This window comes from Phoenix dactylifera, chromosome 18, assembly GCF_009389715.1.
Source record: "Phoenix dactylifera cultivar Barhee BC4 chromosome 18, palm_55x_up_171113_PBpolish2nd_filt_p, whole genome shotgun sequence".
NCBI classification, from domain to species: Eukaryota; Viridiplantae; Streptophyta; class Magnoliopsida; order Arecales; family Arecaceae; genus Phoenix; species Phoenix dactylifera.
In genome coordinates, this window is record NC_052409.1 from 1,801,196 (window position 1) to 1,824,522 (window position 23,327).

The following is a 23,327-nucleotide window of genomic DNA, read 5'->3' on the forward strand; positions in this document are numbered from 1 at the left end:
ACTGAGAGTCTGAGATGATTGTATGGTCCCGGTCTGAATTTAAGTACGTTTCTTGTTAAAAAAAACGATCATATCCTCTTTCGAGAACATAATCTCGCTGAAAGTTGCCAAATCGTCTACTTTGTAAGGGGTGGCGTGAAGATGAGAATGCTTCAGTGCCACCTTTTGAATAATGGAAGCACCTACTGCGTGGAAAAAGAGGAGAGAACGGACAAGAAGTGCCTCACCCCGTGTCCCAAGTCACACTAGGAGAGGTTTTGGCGTTGTGAGACGTCTCTGGCTCCGTTGTCCTTTGCCTCACGGGGATTGCTTCCGGCAGCATCTTGATGACCAAAGTGTTGAAAGGAGGGACAGACCAGCCGAACCCTCCGGGCCATTCAGTGCGGAAATTGTTGACACTCACACTACGCCATGGGAATGCAAATCAGATAATGACATGAAACCAGGCAACAGGAACGTTCTAAAGCTACGGTTCCGTCGCCTGGCCCACTTCCCTACCTTCGTTGTGAGGCTACTCGATTACCTGCAGCTCCCAAGTCAAACGATTCTGAGCCCTGTCACTTCTAAATCTACCTTAGAAATTTGATTAGTCAAAAGATAAATATCGATCACTGGAAAGCCTCTTGCAATGCAGAAAACTTATTGACATTCTACATACATCTTCTCCATTAAGGGGTAAATATATTATGATATTGTTAACCGTTGTTGAATCACCAACCAGAGAGGGAAGTGCATTTATCTAATGAGGATTGCGGCCGCTAGTTTTTCTTTTCTATGGTCTTACGTACCCATCCATATGTATACTCAGGCACATTCATCACATATGTATGACAACTAGTATGACATGAATTCAGAAGATGTGATGCATCAAGATGTTGATAGAGGTCCTGCATCCAGGCTGGATGAGACCCAAGGTTACACGTACAACTAAATTAAAAATATTCATAGAATTTGCTACCTATCTACCGCACTAACCCGGCACTAAACCCTTCTACAATTTTTCAAATATCCTACTGTCCACGCCTGAAACAACAAAAGCCGTCCTTTTTGACAATTTCATGCAACCCGTGACGCGAAAGTCCTGTAAACGTGCCGCTCTCAATACCATGCTCCCCACCACCTACCATTCCAACTCTCATGCAGCCACATATCCATGGCCCAAAAAGACGCCTATAAATACCCCACCGACTCCATTTCACGGCACAAAACCCAAAAACTTCCAGACAAACAAAAGCCATGGTCCCAAAATACCTTCTTCTAGCCCTTCTCGTAGGAGTGGTGGCTCTCACCACTCCCACCGACGCTGGCCACAAGCCCCCGGAGACGAAGCCACCAACTCCGATCCACAAACCTCCAACCGGACACAAACCCCCAACTCTTGCCGACGAGAAGAAGACGTCTGTGGACCAGCACAAGCCTCCTGCTCCTGGTGGCAAGCATCCTGGTCCTCCTGGACACAGGCCGCCTTCCCTCTCCGATGCCAAGGAAACTACAAACGGGTACGGCCACATCCCGGAGCCTAAGCCCAAACCATATGGGAAGCCACCGGTGCATGTGAAGCCGCCGGGACCTCACAAGCCACCGTCCACTGACCACCTGAATTAGAGAGGGCTGCTGTGCTGCAGCTCGATGCATGGGGGTTGGATATACAAATAAGAGGCTTCCTTAGACGTTATATAAAATATAAACGCGGCATGTTTGATAATTTTAACGTAATGCTTGTATCTGTATGCATGACATGATTTCCTGCTACTAGCTAGAGAGGCCTCGATCGCCATGTGTACTGCTATGTATCTGGCTTTGCTAGTACAATGAGAACCTTTGACAAGCCATTATCTTAATGGAAAATATGTGAGTAATGCTAAATTATGTTCTTGCAAATGACTGGAGCTCTATGCTACGTACCATTTTTTTCATTATTATAAAAAAAAAAAAATCCGATAAGTGGTGCGAGCATCCATGCGAGCAAGTTCTCAACTCTATATTGGTTGTAATTAATTATACAAAGCTAAAAAATCTAAATAATATTTGATTGTTATATTTTTTTACTAGAAAAGGGTCTTGAAGTGTGATAAATGGTAATATAATGGACTTGGCTCAAGGCCTTACTAAGATTCGGCGGGTGCTGCAGTATAAATTTTTTTAGAGAGAGAATGCTAAAACTTAACTGGAGAGGAGTATACGAGAGCCCTTGCATATATGTTTTGTAGGTCAAAAAAATCTAAAAATCTAAATAATACGTTTTCAGTTAGCCTGTTTGGATGAGCTCATGGGTCGCTATAAACATATTTTAACTTTTGGTGGGGTGTAGGGATATAGAGAATTTGCATGTCAATGTGACTGAGGCTATCCGTGTTGAAAAAGTTATGAAGAGGAGGTGGTCCGTTGAGAAGGGCCCTGACTTTCGCACTGGATTGCACTCGCCGCCACTATTGCTCCTTGCCTTCGGCAGGCATCTTTGTAAGGAAGAGCCCATCCTTCTCTTTAAACGGCTTCAATCTCGGCTTTGTGAAGTACAAGATGGAAGATTACCTCCAAGAAATAAACCAACTGGGAGAAGTTGGATTCTCCCATGCACTATCTCCATCTAAGCCTTTCTCTTTTTTTTGTTTTTTTGGTAAAACTGGCATTTATATTACTCTCACGTGAGTACAGCCTGCCAAATCAGAGGAAAGAAACTGATACAAAGGAATAAGCCTCTCTCTTCAGGTAGGGCATATTGTCGTTCCTCCGAGGACTATTTTGAGAAGCTAATGAGAATCCAACAATCTTACCTAAGAAGTGATGTATGTTGGATCGGACCCTTATCTTTACTTTCTTTTCTCGATGATCTCTTCAAGGAATATTACTTTCCTCCTCACCCAACAAAGAATATTCGTTGTTGCACAGCTCAGCTCAGCTCAGCTCAGCACAGAGAGGGAGAAAGGGAGTAGGTCATGGATACGGCTGATCATAGGCTGGGTTTGGGAATGAAAAAAATAATTTTTAAATAGGCCCGATCCACAATCCGACTAACGATGAACAAAGTGTAGTCCCAAGGCCCGGCTCATCATCAGCTTGATGTTAGGCCTGAATGGAGCTGGTGAGTTAATGGTCCAGCCCAAAATGATTTAATTCAGAGCCACGAGCTGGGCCGTCAGACGTCGACAAGCCCACTGCACCACAAGTAGTCTGAGACTACGGCGACCCGAACCAATTGCGCACGTGTTTGTTTTCATGGTCCGGGTACCCTGCAATAAAAAAATTTCTCAAGCAATTGGACTGGCCTGGCACCTACGTTCCTGCTTAGAATTCGAATGGCTGGATTCCTAGGCTATCCAGTTCCATTTCGTTTTGTTCAACGAGCAATTTGATAACATCCTCAGGGTACGAGTGGGCAGATGGGGCCAGGCTTTAGTTTGGGCCAGAGTAAGCTGGCATCAGCTTTAAGATTTAGACTCAACTCCTAGTGGGTCACTCCGATGATTTATAGATTTAGGTTCAAGCTTTTGAATTTTTATTTATGTCGTTCATATAAGGTCAATTCAGGACCGAATATGATTCTGTGAGATTTATATCTAAATATAGATCGGAAATTGAGTCTTGACATGGAAGCAGGGGCTCATGCTAAACTGGCGATTCTTGATTTCGGATATGAGCCAAGTGGAGTATGGGTTCAGTCCAAGTTTCACAACCTACTTGCTCCCTACTCATCATCCACTAGCTTTTCTAGATAGGATTGAAGTGGCCTTTTCTATTGGATCGCGGACTTGGTACAAAACTAGGATGAGACCCCCATTTCTCTCGGCCTAAAGGCGCTCTCTCGGTGAACCTCCCCTTCAAATGTTTCTGCTTCTGTACGAGTCCAGCCAATTGCTTTATTGATTTGAATCTGTAGCCCGATGTCACCTTATTATTCCCCCATCAAAGGAGACGAGCATCCAGCCAAGCTTAACAAGGACCGGACAGTCCCCTAAGCTGTTTGTTTGTTTTTTCTTTCTTTTCTTTTCTTTTTCTGCGCTAAAGCGAGTATTTCATACAACACGAGTATGAATACATTCAATAATATCGGAAAATAAAAGATTATGGAGTGCTCGAGGCAGCTCCCCCTCGCCGGCCTACATGGTGCCTCCGGAATGGCTGACTACGTAGGTAGCCACCCAATTCGCAGTCTCGTTTGCCTTTCTAAATGTATGCTTAGCCTAGAAAGCTACCCCATTCCTCACCATCACCAAGATGTCTCGAAGTAAGGAATGATCCACACCATTGTCCCTTAAGTTGTTGGACCGGTAAACTTCTTCCCATGAATTGCCAAGTCAAGCGATCTCAATCTTCCGATGACATTGGTAAATCTGGACCGGTCTTTCCTCTTCTTTTGTCTCTCGTGCAAATCTGGTAAAGTTGTACCTAATTAGCTGCAGCTCCCTCTAGAAATTGCCGTCTTCTACCTCTGGCCATTCCGTTGGCATGTACTGGGGGTCAACGAGATTGTTTGCTTGTCTTCCATTCCGTTGGCTTGCACTTGGGGGCCTGGTGGAGGTGATTTAAAGGCTTGCTTCAACTGCAGAAGGATGGTAATTATTGTGCTGATGTGGGGCATCAGGCCAGTTTTTGGGGTGTCGAAGGAGGACAAATGGGGAATTAATGCTTGACTTACTTGAATTCCCTTTCTTGATGGAAGATTGACACAATCCCCTTGACAGAAGATCAACCATAGGGCATGAATCTGCCAAGAAAAATAAGAAAAGAAGGTCCTTGATTATGGGATGGCCTAAATGAAGCCTGAAAAGTGAGAACTCTGGTGGCTTCTTGTTGGTTTAGGAAACTCACAGGAACCAACAGATGGGTTCTAATAATTTTTTGTTTGAGAGATAGGATGACATCAATTAGTTACATAAGATATTAGTAACTGGACAAGTGTAACACATGTTTAGAAATTATTAAATAATACAAGAGTTTGAAAGATAAGAGAATAAGAGGTTTCTAATTAACTTTCATGTAGGTGCATCCATAAATACATGTTCGTATGAATTTTCGTATATTTTTTTTTTTTTAAGTTCTGACATTTTTATCAGATTAAGAATTTAAATTTATTTAAATTTAATTATAAATATTTAAATTGGTTATCAAATTCAACAAACCTATAGGATGGGTCGCTTTGATGCTATTTATAATGCTCTCAGAGTCATCCCAAATTGCAGGGGTCCAAACTGCCGTCCTGCATTATTGAAGCTCTACTTGGCTGTCTTATCGAGTTGACAGATGAGCCTTATCGTCAATGTGGATTGCCCGACTGCCGAGGGAAGCAGGCAATATTGGATTCGTTGTATTGGAACCCACGCATGCGCGCACGTAATTTTCATGCTCGTGCCAAACCGTATTACCGGAAAAGGACCCTCATGTTCCTTTTGAGCCCACTACTTTCCAACCAAAACACCGGGGTCCAAAGTTCTTGGATTTGAGCCGGTCTTCTTGATTACATCATCACTTATATGCATTTTAGAAACGTTTTTTTTTTTTCTAATTTTGAGATGAGGAAGGCTTAGCCATCCAAAATTTATTCAATTGAGAAGCATTTTAGAAGCGTTACTAGCACGCAATCAACATTTAACGTTTCAATAATGCTTGCACTGTCATGTTCCTTCATTCAAAATGTGATCAGCACAAGGTAAAATGAAAGCTAACGTACAATGGACCAAGGCTACTCCAACAACCTTAAGAGGTTCACCTCACTTGGACATCCATGTACCATCGAAGTTAGGTGAGTGAAGTGGCCTGTTTGGAATCCAGGCTAAATCATTAGAGTGAATATGTAGGCCATTTTTTATGATATCTCTTGCATTTAGATCCCCTAGTTGTCACAAAATAATTTTGATTTCATATGATCGTTAATGCAAGCTAAAGGAAAAAAGAACAATAGGCAACGATGTTAGATGTTGGTTTTAAATGGAGAAACGTCATTTAGATTCTTTTAGCCTATCAAAATTGGATATCCGCACAAGTTGTAAAAATAAGTTACAAATTTGACGATAAGCGTTGATGGAGAGAATTGATATACCAAGCTGGATATCATGCTCTTCAGGATACTTTCTTTTCTTTCACTATTCATGAGAGCAAAATCCTTTGCAATGATTTTTATTTTATTACATAACACAATTTTTGCAAAAAGAAATCCCAATTCCTTCCTCATGCTAAGATCAACAAGTTAGCTACTGGATGCGAAGACTCATAATATACAATTGCAACATCACCTTGGCACAGAGGGTGCCGATTACTTGGGACCCCGTCGGTCTTTCTAATTGAAAAGAAAAATCTCTTATATATAAGCTGTCTCTATCTTGATAGACTGCGATAATACTTGAATGCTCATGCCAATGCCACTAAAGTCTCATCGTATTTTGAAATTATATTTTTTTATTGTTGGCGGTCTATAGAAATATGTCCATGAAACAGAGTCCTTATTTTGCTGAAAGCTAGTTGCCTTAAAAAAACTCAAAACGGATCTAATTACACAAATATTTAACAAACATTCATGCATCAAATGCAAGCGGTTCCCAAAATTTCAGAATAGAATAACGGGAGGGAGAGATTTAAGAAATTTTTCAATCTCCGATGGTTTTAGAAGCTCTGCTCCCCAAGTATTCCAACTCCAAAGACATCATCTAAACTTACTTGTTTCAGCTGACTCTTTTTGCTCACCGATCTCCTCCTCATGGAATGCTTCTTCTTCAGCGCCACCGCCGGGGAACAGCCCTCCTCCCCGCACTCGAGCCCCCGGAGCGACTCCTGCACCCGTTCCACCGGGAAATTGAGCACGGCCATCGACCCCCGCATCGAGAATGCCGCTTGGTCATAGGCCAAGGCCGCGGCCTCGGCGCTATCGAACGTCCCCAACCACACCCGCATCCCGTGCCGCGTCGAGTCCCTTATCTCCGCTGCGAATTTCCCCCACGGCCGCCGCCTCACCCCCCGGTAGGGCTTCTCCTTCGACCTGTGCTCGTCGCCGCTCTTCGACTCGGTCTCATCGCCCTTGGCTGGAAGCAAATTGAGGGGCTCTCGCTCCTTTGTGGCTGCCTCCATCAGCACATCGAACAAGAACATCTCCCCCGAATCGTTCGCATCGAAAGGAAGCGATTCCTCGAGCCGACACCATGAGAAAGGGTCCGGCGGTCCTGCCGAGGATCCGGACGAGATTTCGTAGCTTTGCAATTGAAAGTAGGAAGGATCCATCGGCAAAAAGGGAAGGGGAAACCAGTTCTCTCTCTCTCTCTCTCTCTTGCTCTCCAATTTGAGATGGTTAGCGTGGATTTTTTCGAACGCTGTAAGCCCGCGGCTTTTATACCCGAACAGATGAACATGGGGACGGGAGCAGGGACACAGGAAAAATAAAAGGCTTGCTGAGGTCGCCGCCATGGGGAGCGGGACCGTAGGACTCTAAAAGCGCACGTGGGTCAATGAATCCCGGCGGCCGGGTCCGACAACGAAACACGTCCCATCATCGCCGTCATCATGACACCACGGCAAGCCATACTTTAAGGAATACAATTAACAACAGCGTTGATCTTGGCTGGCTTACATATAAATTAGTCCCAGTAAAGCAGAATATTTTAAGTTCTTCTTCGAGACTGCAACTGGGGAAGCTTAGATATCTTGCAGGAATGCTGGAATGACACCTGACCATCTCGTAATTATTAAAATGCCAACATTAAATAAAGTACGATCGCACTCATTATAAACTATTCGAAATTTTTTTATACCGTAGCAGCTAACCTCCAGAGTTTCGTTATTGCAATTGAGCCGTCGTGGTTATGGATTGAATGTCTAACTGTTCAGGTAATAATAATAATATCTTGTATTTGAATTGGTGGCTCATTTTTTTTAAATAACAAGAAAGAGGATCGAAATATGTCACTGGAAGACTTCACCACTGAAAATAATTCATAAATTATGAAAATTCTTTTTTTGCTTGTCCCTATCTCGATGAGAGGAAACCAAATCCAAGTGGATATCCATCCACAGCCGCTTATATGATAGGGAGAACACGACACCAAGAAAAAGAATATGATCTATCATGAGATTGTTTCATATAATTGATGAAATCATCTTAACTAGAGATACCGAGTTGGATGGAGGCTTTAAGCCTCGACATATGTGGGAGGTGGCCGCATAGGATTATCGGTAGCCTGACGTGGCAATTAATGGATGAGGTGGTGGCCCCAGTGCTTTGCAACGCCTAGAATATTCCTACTTGGTTCATTGAACCTAAGGTCGATGATGTTGGACCGTGACAACCCCACCTCTGATGCGTGCCAGATGCAGGGCATATGTCCACTTTTTTGATAACCTCTCTCCTCTCCTCGTACGTACAAGTTCAGTCCGAGGGGCGTTGCAGGCTATTTAATTTAGCCACAAACATGGTGACCTAAGAGCTCCTTTCCAAGGAAATAAGACTGGTGTTGAAAGTTTGATGATTCAAGCAAAAGGACCAAAGTGAAGCACAAGGCTTGCCGAAAGGAATTAGTGGAACTTTGGCCCCTCAGTTGAAAAGTCGGGCGCTCGTCCGGTCCGCGGTAATTTTTTTTACTAAAATATTTTTTTTTGATAAAAAGCTGATGCCTAAATATATAATATTTTTAAAAATAATTTTTATATTTTTAGTTGACCATAAAAATATTTATTCTATTTTTTCACTCTAGCTTACATCACTTTCCGAGGTCGGTCTAAGTGATATACGCGGTACAAAGTTTATGGTGCAGAACTCTTTTGATTCATTTTTTTATTTCTGCTCATACAAAATAGATATAATTTTTTCCACATTCGAAAATAGCAATAAAGCCTTTTTTTAGGCCTATCCATAATACGAATTAGAGTATAGCTACTCCGTTTCATTTAGAATAGAAGGTAAAAATATTCCTTGACTTGAATGAAATCTAGAGTTGTGTCGTATAGGTGAACATTAGTTTTCTTATCATTCATTGAGCAACTTGTATTTCATAAAAATTTAAGGTAATATAGTCATTACGTAAGGGCCAGTCTATCCAACTTTCAGGCATCAAGATATGTTTAAAGCGTGGATGATTATCATAGAAGATTTCCAACATATCGTAAGATTTGTGTTCTTGAAAATTAACACTTTTCCAAATCCAGAAAACAGACGAGATTTAGGTAAGTACTTTTTTAGGCAAAAGTCATCCAATACTTTTTTAAAAGAATTGGTAAGTACAGAGAGAATGAGTTATAGAAAGTAGAAAGTTTGTTAGATCAGAACTGCAGTTGTCAGTTGTAACCAAACAAACCCATGAGAAAGCAAAGAAGATAGCAATCTATTAGCTGTGTATAAGCTAGAACAGAAACAAAAAAAAAAAAGAATTGTGTCATCTTTTAGAGGGCAGACTAACTCCAAAACATCAAGCTTTTGTTGAGGAACATTCTAGAGTAGATTGGCCCATTGTCTCATAGACCTCAGTCATTATAGGCTTTAACCACAAGAAGAATATATTCACCATTCAATAATCAAATGGCTTCATCTCTTTTTTCTTTTTTTTTTGGCCCACACAGGAGATCTTCTTGAAGCATAAATATGTATATGATGGTTCCATGTATGAATTAATGTGTACATAACCCTCCCAATCCATTCCTACAAACGCACCCAATGCCTGCCATCTCTATTGCTCCTAAAAAGGCTGCTACAACTTGTTATGCCCAAGTTCAGTCCTTGGCATGCATACTCTCATGCACTAACATGATGGCTTCTAACTAACCACTCATCATATATGTTCTATGAAAATAGTGTGACAGATTTTATGCATGCAAGCTATATATGTGGACAATCATCGTATGCACAAACAATAATACGTAAGCAAATCAACATGAAAGGACATAGGACAAAAATGTTTTGTGCATCCCACTGCATACATGTTTATTGCAAAATTGATTAAGCCACATAGCATATAATAGCTTTAACTTATCAACGAGGCTAATTAAGTCTCACCTTTATCTAAATGAAGCCGATTCTACCGCACACAAAATAGTTTTCAAGCACCGATATAGGGCAAGCAATCGTATCAAGTCCATCGAGCACTAAGATTCGATGAGCAGTGCATGTGGTAAAAGCTAGGTATGTTGGATCAAATGCTGATTAGCAGTTTTAGAAACCAGATATAGTTGCCGGAAACATGGGTACCGATGATTCCAAGTAGTTCTTTGGAGGTAGCTTCTTGCAATCATATGTGGTTACTTGTTTTAAAAAGAAGATCAAACCATGGCCGGGACGTCTCCAACATTTTTGACAAACCAATTGTTATCTGCAACCACAACGAAGTTTCATTAGCCTCAATGAACTTCTTGCATCTTAATTCCTTAAAGTTATGACTATTTCAACTGGAAGAATTATTGTCTTATACTCAATTAATCTCCATATAATCAATTTTTATTATTTTCTTTCTTTACATGTGTATTATCAACTCTTTTTTGCTTTCTTTGCAATGTTCTCGTCCTATTAGAAATGTTAACACCTTTTGCTAAGGCAAAATTGAACATTGTCTCGATCTACCTATCCCTGCTATTATTCAACATGATCAATTTGGTATACTAACAACTCAATCGATCACTAAAAACAGTTTCCTAAGAAACAATATCCTAGTGTCGAACACAGAGTGGTTCCTATTGAGCTGCTCGGAAAATAGGGCATTAAAATGATCTCAAGTAAATCCGCTATCCCTGCGTATAGTGTACAAAACCTAGTTTAGCGCTAACTCCAAGTTTGGCCGAGGTAAAAGAAGTAAAACTCTTGTGGTGCATGAGTATAAATCCATTTTTTTTTTGTTCAAATTGTTCTAGCATGCAAAGAAGTCACTAATGAGATTCTTTGACCAAATTATCTCCAATTTTAGTCTATCATGGAAAAAAATAAATGCATCGTACAAATTTTACTTGCAAGTTAGAAGGATTATTTTTGATGTTTCATCTATTCATTGTCGTACGTTTATCCTTTTCACGAGCACTATTACTAATCATCTAATAAATCACTGCTCGATTTAATAGGCTGATGTGGCAATCAAAGATTAGGGTCATATAAAAATGGGTCGATACCATCAGTCCAACCTCATCTACCATCAACTAATCACCAAATTTCATATCTTTTTGATGGAAACCACCGAATTCTATATAAAGACAATGAACGAGGGATGATCTCTAGCTTTTTCCTTTTTATATTGGCATCTATTTAGGCATATCCATTGTACATATAATCTGCTTTAACATTCACCGACATCTTTAACAATTTCAATCATCAAAGTTCGGTCCGATAGGCATTAGTCATTGCTTCAACATTCATATATATAAATTCCCTATTTCATAAGTAGTGGCACAGACTCAGGGCCTAAGCTCCTTCCTAGGTAGGAATGAGATGGCTATAAGATAGAGGGTAGGAAACAGACTTTCTCTTCTTTTAAGAAAAACTGTTGGGCATGTTTGGATGATTAGGCTGAAAATTTTATTGGCTTTGTGAATTGAGTCAGTACAACAAGCAAAATCATAAGATTACAGGCTAGGTTAACTTTATATTCATCACTACCTTGGAACAACTTTGGAGTGGGCCGACCCAAATCCTATAGAGAAAAAATAGATCCGATGAGATCTTTTTCTCCCTGTAGGATGGGCTGGCCCATACCAAAGCTATTTCTCGATTCTTATGAATATAGGTCTAGCCCAACCTACAATTCTATGATTTTGCTAGTTAATTACACTAGTCCAATTTTATGAATGCAATAGAATTTTCAGTCTAATCATCCAAACAAGCTCTTAATAATCTTCCACTTTAACTAATGGGACAGCTAAGGCTTTGAAGAGCCGTTGTTCTGAAAGCCAAGTTGCCCGCATAAAGGTGAGGGTAGCTGGGGGTTTCGTAGGTTAGAATTTCAATATAATGGACCTAAGAAAAAGTAAGTGCTATTCAAAGTAGTAATCCTATATTTTATATTCCAAAAAAAAAAAAATCTTATATCGTACTATTTTATTTGCTGGCTTGATTCCTAGCGACATGGCAGGAGGTGATTGGTTCCAATCAATCCACGAGATGCCATGTTGGACGGAGAATGGAATGGTGAATATGATAGTGTGGTGCAGAAATTTTCTTTTCTAAACTAGAATGTCATATAAGAATATATGCCTCACCTTTCTAGAAACTGAATTTTTCTAGATAACTTTAATCACATTCCAAATCTAGAGAGCATGTTAACTTTGTAAATCTAACAATAATGTACAACTATTTTATTTATTCGAAAAGTTATATCCTGCATCCTATGCATCAATATTATCGTGCATCATGTTAATCATTCCCTTTCACTTTATAGGCTAATCATTCAGACGAGCATACAATAAATATAATTTATAAAAATAAAATGATGTGATTTATGGTGTCCGGCGAGGTGCATATGGCGGAGGATACAATTTCTCAACCTATGTGTTTCCAAAAGTCAAAGGATTTGATACGCGCTGCATCCACTGCACCTTGTCAAATGACAGGATGCATGACATAATCTCCATCTCTTCTTATTGTATTATTAAATAATGGTACGGTTTCTCGCCTCTTCAAAATCAGATAAACCAAAGGCTATTATATTCTTGCCTCGGAATCCTTTTTTTAGCCTAACGGCAATGAGAAGTAGGGGGAATTTCTCTATCTTGAACATCAGAACTTGTCATTCGATGTTCTTGGTGGAGCAAGGAATTTAGTAGTACGGCGAGGTTATAACACGTGAATTCTTCTTGCAAAAAGGCATATGTTATTCACGTCCCAAACTAGCTTTTATTCATTTGCTCATCCAACTAATATATGGAACCAATGCGAGCAAAAGCATGGGGCTTTTGTATTGCGTTGCTTTTAAGTTTATTGAGGAAACACCTAATGCTTGAAGCTTGCAAGATCCCTTCTTAATTCTTCCCCTTGGCTCAAGTGCATGTAAACCCTTGGTTTACATGCACGACTGCTTAAAAGCCTTTGGGATACCTCTGGGATTAGCCCCTCCTACTCTCACAAAAAATAAAAATAAAAAGCCTGCAGCAAACGTTCTTAGCGTGCAATAAATTCCATGCGATGAAGAGTCAAGAAAGCTAGAGAGAGACCCCCAGCAGGTTAGCATGATGGAAGTGGCATTCCTCTGCTCTTTAATTACTGCTCATGAAGTTGATATATATGTCTCACCTAGTCTCTTGTCCATCTAATGGAAAAGGACTTTCTACCTAGCTCTTCAAATAGTACCATAGCTTTAACAACCCCATCACCCATCAGCTCACTCTCTCCCCCCCTCTCTCTCTCTCTCTCTCTCTCTCACACACACACACACACACACACGTACGCACTCGCACACATGCAAAGACATGCGTGTCGCATAAGCGTGCGTGCAGGCACACATATCTCTTTAGATAGTAACTGGAGCTCCAACCTTAATTGCATTCGTCTAAACACCAGAATTGCCAGCATTCTGACAAGTTATATTACACAACCTTTGGCGGGGAGAAAGGAACTTTTATTGGCATTATGAAAACCAGCCAAGAGCTAAAGAAAGAGAGGTAGACATATATAGGAGTAACAGTGCAGTACAAACAGACAAAACTATTCAGTTCTAAAAAGCAAGGGCTTAAATCGCTCTCTCTCTCTCTCTCACACACACACACACACGCACACACAGCCTTTTATTTCTTCTTGCCACCCTTCTCCCCATGGTCCAGCATGTCCTCCAACACCTTGTCATCCAAGTATTCAAACTCAATCACTTGGTTCCCTTGCTCCCCCGCCGTGCACCAGCTTGTGGATGCCGACCCGGTGCTCCGAGAAGGGACTTCATCAGGAAAATTGAGGACGGCGAGCGAACCTCTCATTGCGTACGCCGCCCGGTCGTAGGCCCGGGCAGCCTCTTCAGCAGTGTTGAAGGTGCCGAGCCAGATGCGGGCACCATGCCGGGCGGAGTCGCGGATCTCCGCCGCATACTTCCCCCACGGTCGGCGCCGGACGCCTCGGTATTTGGTCTCTCCATTCCCTCCACCTCCTTTGGGAGGCTCTTCTTCCATGAGAAATTGTTGGTTGGCTGCCGGGTAGGGGGCGGGGAAAGGGGGCGAGGCGGCTAACGGCTCTCCTCGGATTTAAATCGGGAGGGCTGCTGGTGGGGCCAGGTGGCTTCTAGGAGATTCTCACGCCAAGGGGAGGGAATAGACGGCTGGATTTGGGTTCGTTGTATCTGGCTTTCGGAAGCCTCTTACAGTAACGGCTTTTGGAACGCTCGCTCTCTCTCTGGATTTTGGTTCGCTAAACCTCGACGGCTACAGTGATGGTTTTTGGAAGGCTCGCTCTCTCCCTCTGGATTTGGGTTCGCTAAACCCGGACGGGTACAGTGATGGCTTTTGGATGGCTCTCTCTCTCTCTCTCTCTCTCTCTCTCTCTCTCAGTCTTTGGACCTTGATGTTACAATATGCTATATGAGATAATAAAATGTATATATATAAATTTACACTCATTTGGCGCAAATATGTGTGATTTGGCTGGCTAACCAACATTCTTTTATGAACAATTACAGTGTGCTTTATACATGCGACTCTTCTTATTATCTTTTTGTATTTTAATTTTGCGAGCAAATGAGTAGGGCAAAGCCCAACCTAACTCTAGCTATGTCACTCTTCACAACTTTTGATGTCTCAATTCGACTCACACAGAGTAGATGATTGCAAACCCATTCTTATTCTTCGGGCTGCTAAGTTGAAATTATTTGCTCAGAATAATGATGGAATTATTATCAATATGATTGTAAATGGCATGATGCAATGACAAAAATGCGACCAATTTCTACATGGGCCGATTGTAAGTGGCTTAAGGTGAGAACACGCTAAAGAGCTGATCCAATTTCTTTAATATCTTTCCTAAACCCTTTGCATTGGCATTTCATTTGATCTATGTTAAGTTGAAATGTGATTACAACTTATTCAACTATGCAAATATCATTGATGTGAAGAAGCGCCAATCACTCCGATGTAAATATGTTAGCAGAAAAGTTTATTTCTACAGGCCATCGGAATCTAATAAAGCTCATAATTAAAGATTTAGTAGTTAAATACTTAATACAAGTATACTATAGTCAAATGCTGGTTGTTAGATTGATGACTAGGTTAAGTTTCCATACCTGTTAGCATGAAATAAACAAAATCTAATTAATTAAAGAGTGTAGAAGAGGTAAATTTTAGGATGTAATGTTGATATATATGAGAATATATGTAATCATCATCCTGTAACAAATTGGCAAGATGAGGGATTATTAAATGTTCCTGCAGCTTGGTTTCATCAAAATATTTGGTTGAATTTACGAGTTTGATCCCCAACTAAAAGTTAGACAACCCAATGGCTTGCTCAACATGAAATATGACGGATCCAATTCAGAACAGGTGTTCCCAAGATTTCGAAAATTGTAGAGGAGGATAATGTTGGCCTTGGTAGATTTCATGGCTCTCTCTAACCTGGTATTTTGCTTGCTCACACTCACATGTTCCTCGGAATCATTCTCTATCTCATGAAATGCTGAATGGTGTGGAGCATCAAGCTGCGACCAACTCAACTGTCACTTGAACTTCAATATTCGCGTTCATCGTGCCTGCCATGGATCGCCTCATAGCACAATTAATCTTTGATCAACGATCAATAAACCCTAACTTTGTAGATCAAAATGTTTGAAACCCTAATTTGGATGAATACTAGGATCTGCTGATTTCATGCAGTCAAAGTTCTTCCTGTCGAGTAGCATAAGGGATTAATGTACCTCCAAGGGAATTTGCGAGATACACCATACAAAGTTGAGCGAACAGCACTAATCGATACCTCGAACATTTTAGCAGAAATGAAAGTGAAGAAAACAATGATGTTTGGAAAGCTACATTCTAAATACTACAATGAAAATACTCAAAATTGTATCATTCTTCTGGCAGTCACTCTGGACATAAATGCCTTTGAATGCCTTTCCCAACGAAATGTTAAGAGTTGCAGGGTAGCCATATGAATGCCTTTCCCTACCTTGCATAGAATTGATAAGAACTGCTGTATCTCATATGGATTGAAAAGTATTTACTAGTTCCTAATGGAATTTAGTTACTCAATAGTTCTTATGAAATATGTTAAGGAAGATTTACTAACAAGTCTTAGTATAATAGGGATCAGAAAATAATGTTAATTTGCTGTTTGCCTGATAGAGGATAGATGCTATATCATCTGTTATTTGCCATTTCCATGGAAAGCAGCAAACAAAAATGACAAAATAACGGTGCTAATAGTAACATCACTACTAGCGGAATTCTAGATAAGCTTGGCAAGTCTAAACCTAGTCCATTATTAGCCATATAAATGAGTTATGTTTTAAATATCTCATGTCCATACTACTGATGTTATTTTTCTTGGTGTCTCCGTCAGGTTAAGGGTTCAAAATTATTCAAATCTAATCACAAGCATCACGATCGGCTTGTGGTTGACCCTAATAGATTCGTGTTGCCGCATCTCCTAGTCGAGATAGATTATGGGCCGGATCCGCTCTGATACTATATGTAACAATGTAGGATTTCATCCAAAATGACTAGCTAGAAGATAATATTTAGTTCTTTGATCCTGTAAAAGTATCCAAGATCTGCCAAGCAAATAACCGATATAAGACTAAACACATACCTATATGGATCCTCACAAGAAGTATCTACCTATACATGATTCGAGTATAGTTGTCAAATTATAGATATTTTGGAAATCAAATCCTGAGAGTCCGGATACTACAGTAAATGGTACAACCATTGAGACAAATCACAATTAATCAAAAAAAATCCTTAATTGTTCCAGCATGACTCTTAAGCTTTCTATATTTTTATAGTTTTGCTATTTCGTCGGTGAGCACAGGCACAGCATAGATATTTTGAGGATCAAATCCAAAACCAATAGTTACTAAAAAAAAGTACAATGATTGAGAAAAATCACAATTAATCAAAAAAAAAATGTCGGCACACGATTCAGGTTGTATCCTCCGCAACATCGTTCATTCGATCGCACTATATACAAATCTTAAAGCACTCTAAATTCTACATTTATGCATAAATTTCAAAGCGACAACTGCACGATCCAACAATAATTTTGTACGGATAAAGCTAAATATTTCTTCCTCTTTTTGGGACCACTTTCCAAAAAGATAGAAAAATGTCTATATCGCCTTTGTATTTTTGGTAACTTCTTTTGTGTATAACGGCATGCTATCCAAAAAGTTGATGAAACATGTCGGCACATGATTCGGAATAAATACCAAAACAATAACGAAGAGATGTAGGAAGAAAAATTGAGGCTAAGGCTCGTACCAAGCTAACTTAAATTAACACATAAAAATATAAAAAACAAATAAGAAACTTCTTAGAGATTCTGATGACTCCAACGCTCTCCCTCGTTGTGAATTATAAATTAACAATGCTGAGCATGCAGCACAAAACTTCAAACTGCTTAACCATCAATTCTTTAATAAAAATATATGCTAATTGGTCTTTTATAAAAACTAAAGCTAATTAACTTTTTTTATCTACAATTTTATGTCTAATAAAGTGATAATGAATCTCGATGTGCTTTATTGTTTATCAAGCGGATACCATTCTCATTATCAAAAAAAAAGAAGAAGAATATGGTGAGTATCCTGACCTAAATTACTAATTAATCTCATGATCCAGATTAACTCCAAAACTGCCTCGCAGTTGCGTGATATTCTATCTTTGTAGAAGACAGTGCAATAGTAGATTATCATTTACGGTACCAAGACACAAGACCAAAATCTCAAGTTAGAAGAATAACGAGTGGTAGACCTATATGTGTCCACCTCACCAGCATAATCTGTCCTTATAAAACCTGCTAATTTGACTGAAAAATTATTATCGTATAAAATACTATAATCAACCGTCTTAACAATATATCTTAGAATCTGTAAAATTGCATGAAGATGTGGCCGCTGAAGACTTTACATATTTCGGCTAACAACGCCAACATATAAGAAATATTTGACCTTATGATAGTCAAATTAATCAAACTATCTACAACCCATCTATACATGGTAGGATTATTGGAAAGCTTGTTTTACTTTTTACTTAACTTTAAATTTGATTTAATTGATCTCCATATATACTTACAATTAGTCAATTTATACTTATTTAATAAATCAAAAGCATATTTTCTCTAATAAATAAAAGAGCCATATTTAAATTTAGCTACATTAATTTAAAAAAAATATTTCAATTCCCAAAGTTTTTTCATTTCATATAAATAGCTATTCACCAACACTGTGAACCTCCTCATAGCCTCCCTTTTACTCATAAAAAAAAGGGGGAAAAAAAAGTTATTCCCTTCTGCGGAAGCTTTTCCTCAGCCAGCCTGATGGATTTGAGAGGTGCTCCTTTTTCTCTGGCCTTTATTTAAGGTCTCACCAGTTTGCCATCCCTACTTTACCCTTGAATTGTAGCATTTGCATCGAGTAGTTGCATGGGAGTAGACGGAGTCCAAACAACCAGCTGTGGCCCTACAGCATGCAATTTTAAAGCTCTAGCTTCACATCACTACTGGACGGTGATTTTGGAATCGGGAAAACGTCCCATCCATTCAACTAGCAAAAGATTCAACGCAAAACAGTGGCGCATGGTACTTGGATCAATTAATACGAATGGGCAAAGTGACCTAACCGGAAAGAGAGTGCTAGTACTTACTTATCTTAGTACACGGGTTGTAAGCATGGCCAACTAAATCGAAGACAAAATACTCTATAATGATAGAGAGATAGGTACACACCGTATTCAAAAAAATCTTTTCAAAATGATGAGCAGCAAAAAAGGTGATGCAGTCAGCAGCTTTATTCGCCGCCCGAAATACTTACATCGTTTGAAAGAACATTTCCGCAGTAACTGTCGGACATCTTCTAAAAATAGATGGTCGAAAGCCCGCGGCTCCTCCCGTAGAATCCACTCAACCACCTGCACTGAGTCCCCTTCCAGAATGATGCACTGGGCCTCCAAAACTCACCTCGCATAGGAGACACTCTTCCATGCGGCCCTAAGTTCCGCCTCCAGAATAGATGATTTGAAGGTGCGCCGCCCTCCTGCTGCAATCAGCCTGGACTCGTGATCCCTAATCACAAAGGGAACACTCGTGCCTCCTCCACCGACGGACAAACTACCATCAAAGTTCATCTTAAGATGGCCAGGTGTGGGGGCTCGTAGGAAGTGAATACATACCTAGGCATTATAGCAGTGGAGGGGGAGACCCAGATGCCCCTAGCCAACCCAGATGAAACTTTCACAAAGGGCGAAGAAGAAGAGGAGGCCTCACCACCCCAAGCACCCGCGGCTAGAACCAGCGAGGGCACCACTGTGGCTGGTTCCAGACTCCTAGGCCTAGCAGTCCCATAGTCGACCGTGGCCCTAGCCCGAATACTCAACCTCGGCCCAGAACCAGAATGACCCCGGCCCAGGATACTAAGGACACCCTCCTCCCGGACCGCCCTCATTGATCCGCCAAACCTCTCTGCATCCGCAGCCGCGCTTGGCCCGTCGCGCGCGCTCCATCGCGCTGGCCGAGCTCTAGGACGAAGCCTTTCATGCCCGCACCTATAGTCGGCGGTCCCGGCCCGCCTCTTCTCGAACTAGATGGGCTTCGAGCCCGCTGGGCCCCTGGCCCACCCTAGAAGCATCCGAATCATTGGAGAGTCGACTAGGAGTTATCTTCTCCATCGCTCCCGACCCTCTGCCGGAGCCCGAGCCATCCGCCACCCCATCCTTCGCTGGTGGTTGCCTTCGTGCCACCTTGGACGGGACTTGCCCCCCATCCAAGTCCAGGGTGGAGCTAGGCTTAGCCAACGACCCTCCAAGGTGGATCGGCTTCGTGGCCGCTGACCTCCGGATTGCCGGTGGCACCATCCTCTCCCTCGGCCTGTCGCCTCCCACACACTCCTTGGCCGGCCTCTCCCTGTTCGTAGTCAGCCAGGGGCCAAACACTGAGTGCTCCCATCCCGTCGCGGACTTTGGGACGCTCCCCATCCACCACTAACTCTCCAACCCGTGGTGCCGCCGACGGACAAGGGGGATAACTTGCACTGCCCTTCCCCGTGGTTGATCCAGCCACATCAAAAGCAAACTGCCAATAGGCTTTCATAAACGAAAGCCTGCTAGAAGCACTCCATGCCCTAGACGAAGACCCCAACGTCAAAGGTAACCTCGCATCTAGTTCAACTTGGACTTGGGCGAACCCCAGCCGGCAACGCTGCTCCGTGGAGCCATCTACTGCGATCGGCCTGCCTACTGCCGCCACTATCTCCATCACCACCTCTAGCTTCCAGAACTCCACTAGCAACCCTGGGAGCCGAACCCACGCCGTAGCCTTACATACTTGCTTAATTCCAGCAACGAAGTCTAGTTGCTTACCATTCCATCGCGAGGAGCTGCTTGCTGACCACCCATGGGCCACCCGCTAAGGCCGACTCCCGATCGGCTTCACCCTTAAACTGGAGAAGGAGATGCTCGCCCGTCATGGGAAGGACCTTAGGGTCGTAGTCGAGCTTCCCTTTCAATCGGAACTCCCGGGCCACCCAATCCATCGGCACACTCCTACCCATTCTCCACGAGATCAACGTGGTGGCGCTCCAAGCTTCTCTGGCTTTCTCCAGTCTCTTCGGCGACACCACCACCACCCTGGTAAAGATCTACTGTGCCACCTTCAACTCATCATCCGAGATGCTGTGCCGAGTTCAGGTCGCTTGTCGAGACAACGCCCTAGCCACCTCTGCCCACGACTGTCCGGTGGTGTTCATCCTCAGAGGCTGGCGCACCACCTCGGCCTTCGACATAGTGTCACCCAGTGGCTCCTTCCCTGGCCTGTGGTCGCCCATGTCTCGGCGTCGAGATGCTCGATGGAATGTCTACTCATAGCACGAATATTGTCGCACGAGAGCACTCCCCTCCCAGCTATTCACCCAGTCCACTGGTGCTCGCCCCCTCTTTCGCCACCTGCTCGACGGGCATACTTTGACCCAGGCACGATCATAGACTCCCACTCCTTCCGTGATTCCTCCAATTCCTCCTCCTGGAGGAAGAGGATCTATATGAAGTGGCGTTGAAATTAGGGGTGGCAATCGGGTCGGGTCAGGCATAAACGGGTCGGGTCAGATGTAGGTCGGATCAGAAAATCATAAACCTGAACCCGACCTGTTTATTAAACAGGTCAGGGATTACAATCTGAACCCGACCTGTTTATTAAACAGGTAACTCGATCCGACTCGTTTAACCTGTTTAATAAACTGCCCAACCCATCCCCACCTATCCGACCCAACCCGACCCGTTTAACAATTGTGCTCGGGACCTCGGCAGCTTGAAAAATTTCAACAGAGGAGTCTCGGAGGACGGTCCGTTGTCGGAGGAGATGGGAGAGGCAAGATGGGTCCTATGCTTCACCGATCGGAGGAGATGGGTCCTCTGCTTCACCGCTTCAGTAGACCTCCGGCCGTCGCAGCTCCTCCTTCGCCGCCGACGGGCTCCGATTGGTTCGGCAATGGCGGTATATGGACCGGAGTCTCGAAGGATGGCCCGTCGGAGGAGGAGATGGGAGAGGCGAGATGGGTCCTCTGCTTCACCGCTTTAGTAGACCTCCGGCCGCCGGTGGGTTTCGATCGGTTTGGCAACGGCGGCATCTGGATCGCGGCTCCGGCTCCAAACCCAAAGCCCCCGCGGAGATTGCGCCCCGGGAACCCAGACGCCATGGCTTCGCAAAGATCACGGACCTAGGGATGATCCGGATCCTTGGAGGAGATCTAGAGTTAGGGTTTCATATCTTGCAAAGATCAGGATCCTTGGAGGAGATCTAGAGTTAGGATCCCGGCGAAGGGGGTCCGGCCGTAGAGAAGCTCGTAGAGGAGGACGCGGCACTGCCATGGGACTGTGGGAGCGGCCGGCGGCGACCTCGTGGGCGATGTACTCGTAGCTGCCGACGAAGGAGTAGGACCGGGCAGCGACCGGCTCGGCGACGAATCGGTGGAAGGGGAGGGAGGAGGCCGGCTTGCGGGGGCGGAAGAGGAGGTTGAGGAGGCAGGAGGGGTCATCGGCGCCGTCGGAGGGGTCGGAGGCGGCGAGCTCGAGGGTGGGGGAGAAGGTGGACTAGAAGGAGAGCCGGAGAGGTTGAACCAAAAAAAAAAAAAGGGCAGCGGTGCCCAGGTGAACTTGGAGAGAAAGTTTTAAACGGGTGACGGCTTGATCTGTCTTTGTGGACTGTGGGCTGTGGCCCTTATCCAACCTGACCCATATATTAAACATGTTATTAAACGGGTTATACAGGTTCAACGGGTCAGACATCTTAAATCTGTATCCGACCCAATTAATAAACGGGTTAAACGGGTCAACATGTTTATAACCCGAACCTATTTAGGTCAAATCCAAATCTGTTTATGGCGGGTCGAATATGGGTCGAATTGGCGGGTCGGGTCATATTTTGCCATCTCAGTTGAAATTGCATTGCTTTGATAGGAATTGGTCCTCGTGTGACAACATAAGACCCAAATACAATCTATACTGCCATTTACAGTCTCACTCCATTGACATCCGTGCGTCGGCCACTGGAGCAGGAAATCAATCGTTAGAGCATGAAACTAATTTAATACTCTGATGGGTTGAAGGGGCATTCATCAGATATTAAACGACTGAGGAGATCACATACTGGAAAAAAGATTGGTATCTCTATCAGCAAAGTCCTCGCCGGCTAACTTGAAATATATTAGTCTTTGTCTCACAAGATCAGGGCATTGAAACTTTTTCACACCCTGATGGTACCTATCGATATCATGATGCAATTTGAAATTAATTTTTTTTCTCAATCACATAATTAAGAGCAAGTCAGATGAACTATGCTCAGTTAGATTGGATCTTTTGGTTGGCACTCCTAGCTCCTCTTTCTAGCAGTTGGTGTTAAATAAAAAATCATGCATTCAAATACAGGGTGATGGCATTCTTTCCGTATCTCTTGGAAAAAAGAAAAGAAAATAAAATCTTCTCTTAAGCAACAATAGTTCAATAGTCTTTTACGTTGAATCCATATCACAAATATATGTAAATATTGTTGGATTAATATCAGTTTATCTCCTTCGTCTTCACCTCATTACCTCTTCTTTCTTCCAAGCACGAGCATGGTTCTAAATAATAGTATTATAACCATTATAACAGCCGGTATAATAATTTGGGCCGCCAATGTTATTTTATTGAGAAAAATAACTCAGAAAAATATAGCTACTGTTTTTTTATTATTTTTGTCATTTTCCGTTATAATG

At 42.5% G+C, this 23,327-nt stretch overlaps 3 protein-coding genes across 3 annotated transcripts; 1 reads left to right on the forward strand and 2 right to left on the reverse strand.

Annotated features, from left to right (window-relative positions):
- Positions 1–1,236: 1,236 nt before the first annotated feature.
- LOC103707036 (proline-rich 33 kDa extensin-related protein-like) lies at positions 1,237–1,605 on the forward strand. Its single transcript, XM_008791362.1, has one exon. It carries the CDS (start codon positions 1,237–1,239, stop codon positions 1,603–1,605), a length of 369 nt encoding a protein of 122 aa, XP_008789584.1.
- Positions 1,606–6,257: 4,652 nt separating this feature from the next.
- On the reverse strand, positions 6,258–7,332 carry LOC103707018 (ethylene-response factor C3-like). Its single transcript, XM_039115633.1, has one exon. The coding sequence runs from the start codon at positions 7,207–7,209 to the stop codon at positions 6,598–6,600; it is 612 nt and encodes a 203-aa protein (XP_038971561.1). The 5' UTR covers positions 7,210–7,332; the 3' UTR covers positions 6,258–6,597.
- A 6,109-nt stretch (positions 7,333–13,441) lies between these two features.
- LOC113462179 (ethylene-responsive transcription factor 14-like) lies at positions 13,442–14,080 on the reverse strand. Its single transcript, XM_026802050.2, has one exon. The coding sequence runs from the start codon at positions 14,047–14,049 to the stop codon at positions 13,675–13,677; it is 375 nt and encodes a 124-aa protein (XP_026657851.1). The 5' UTR covers positions 14,050–14,080; the 3' UTR covers positions 13,442–13,674.
- Positions 14,081–23,327: the final 9,247 nt, after the last annotated feature.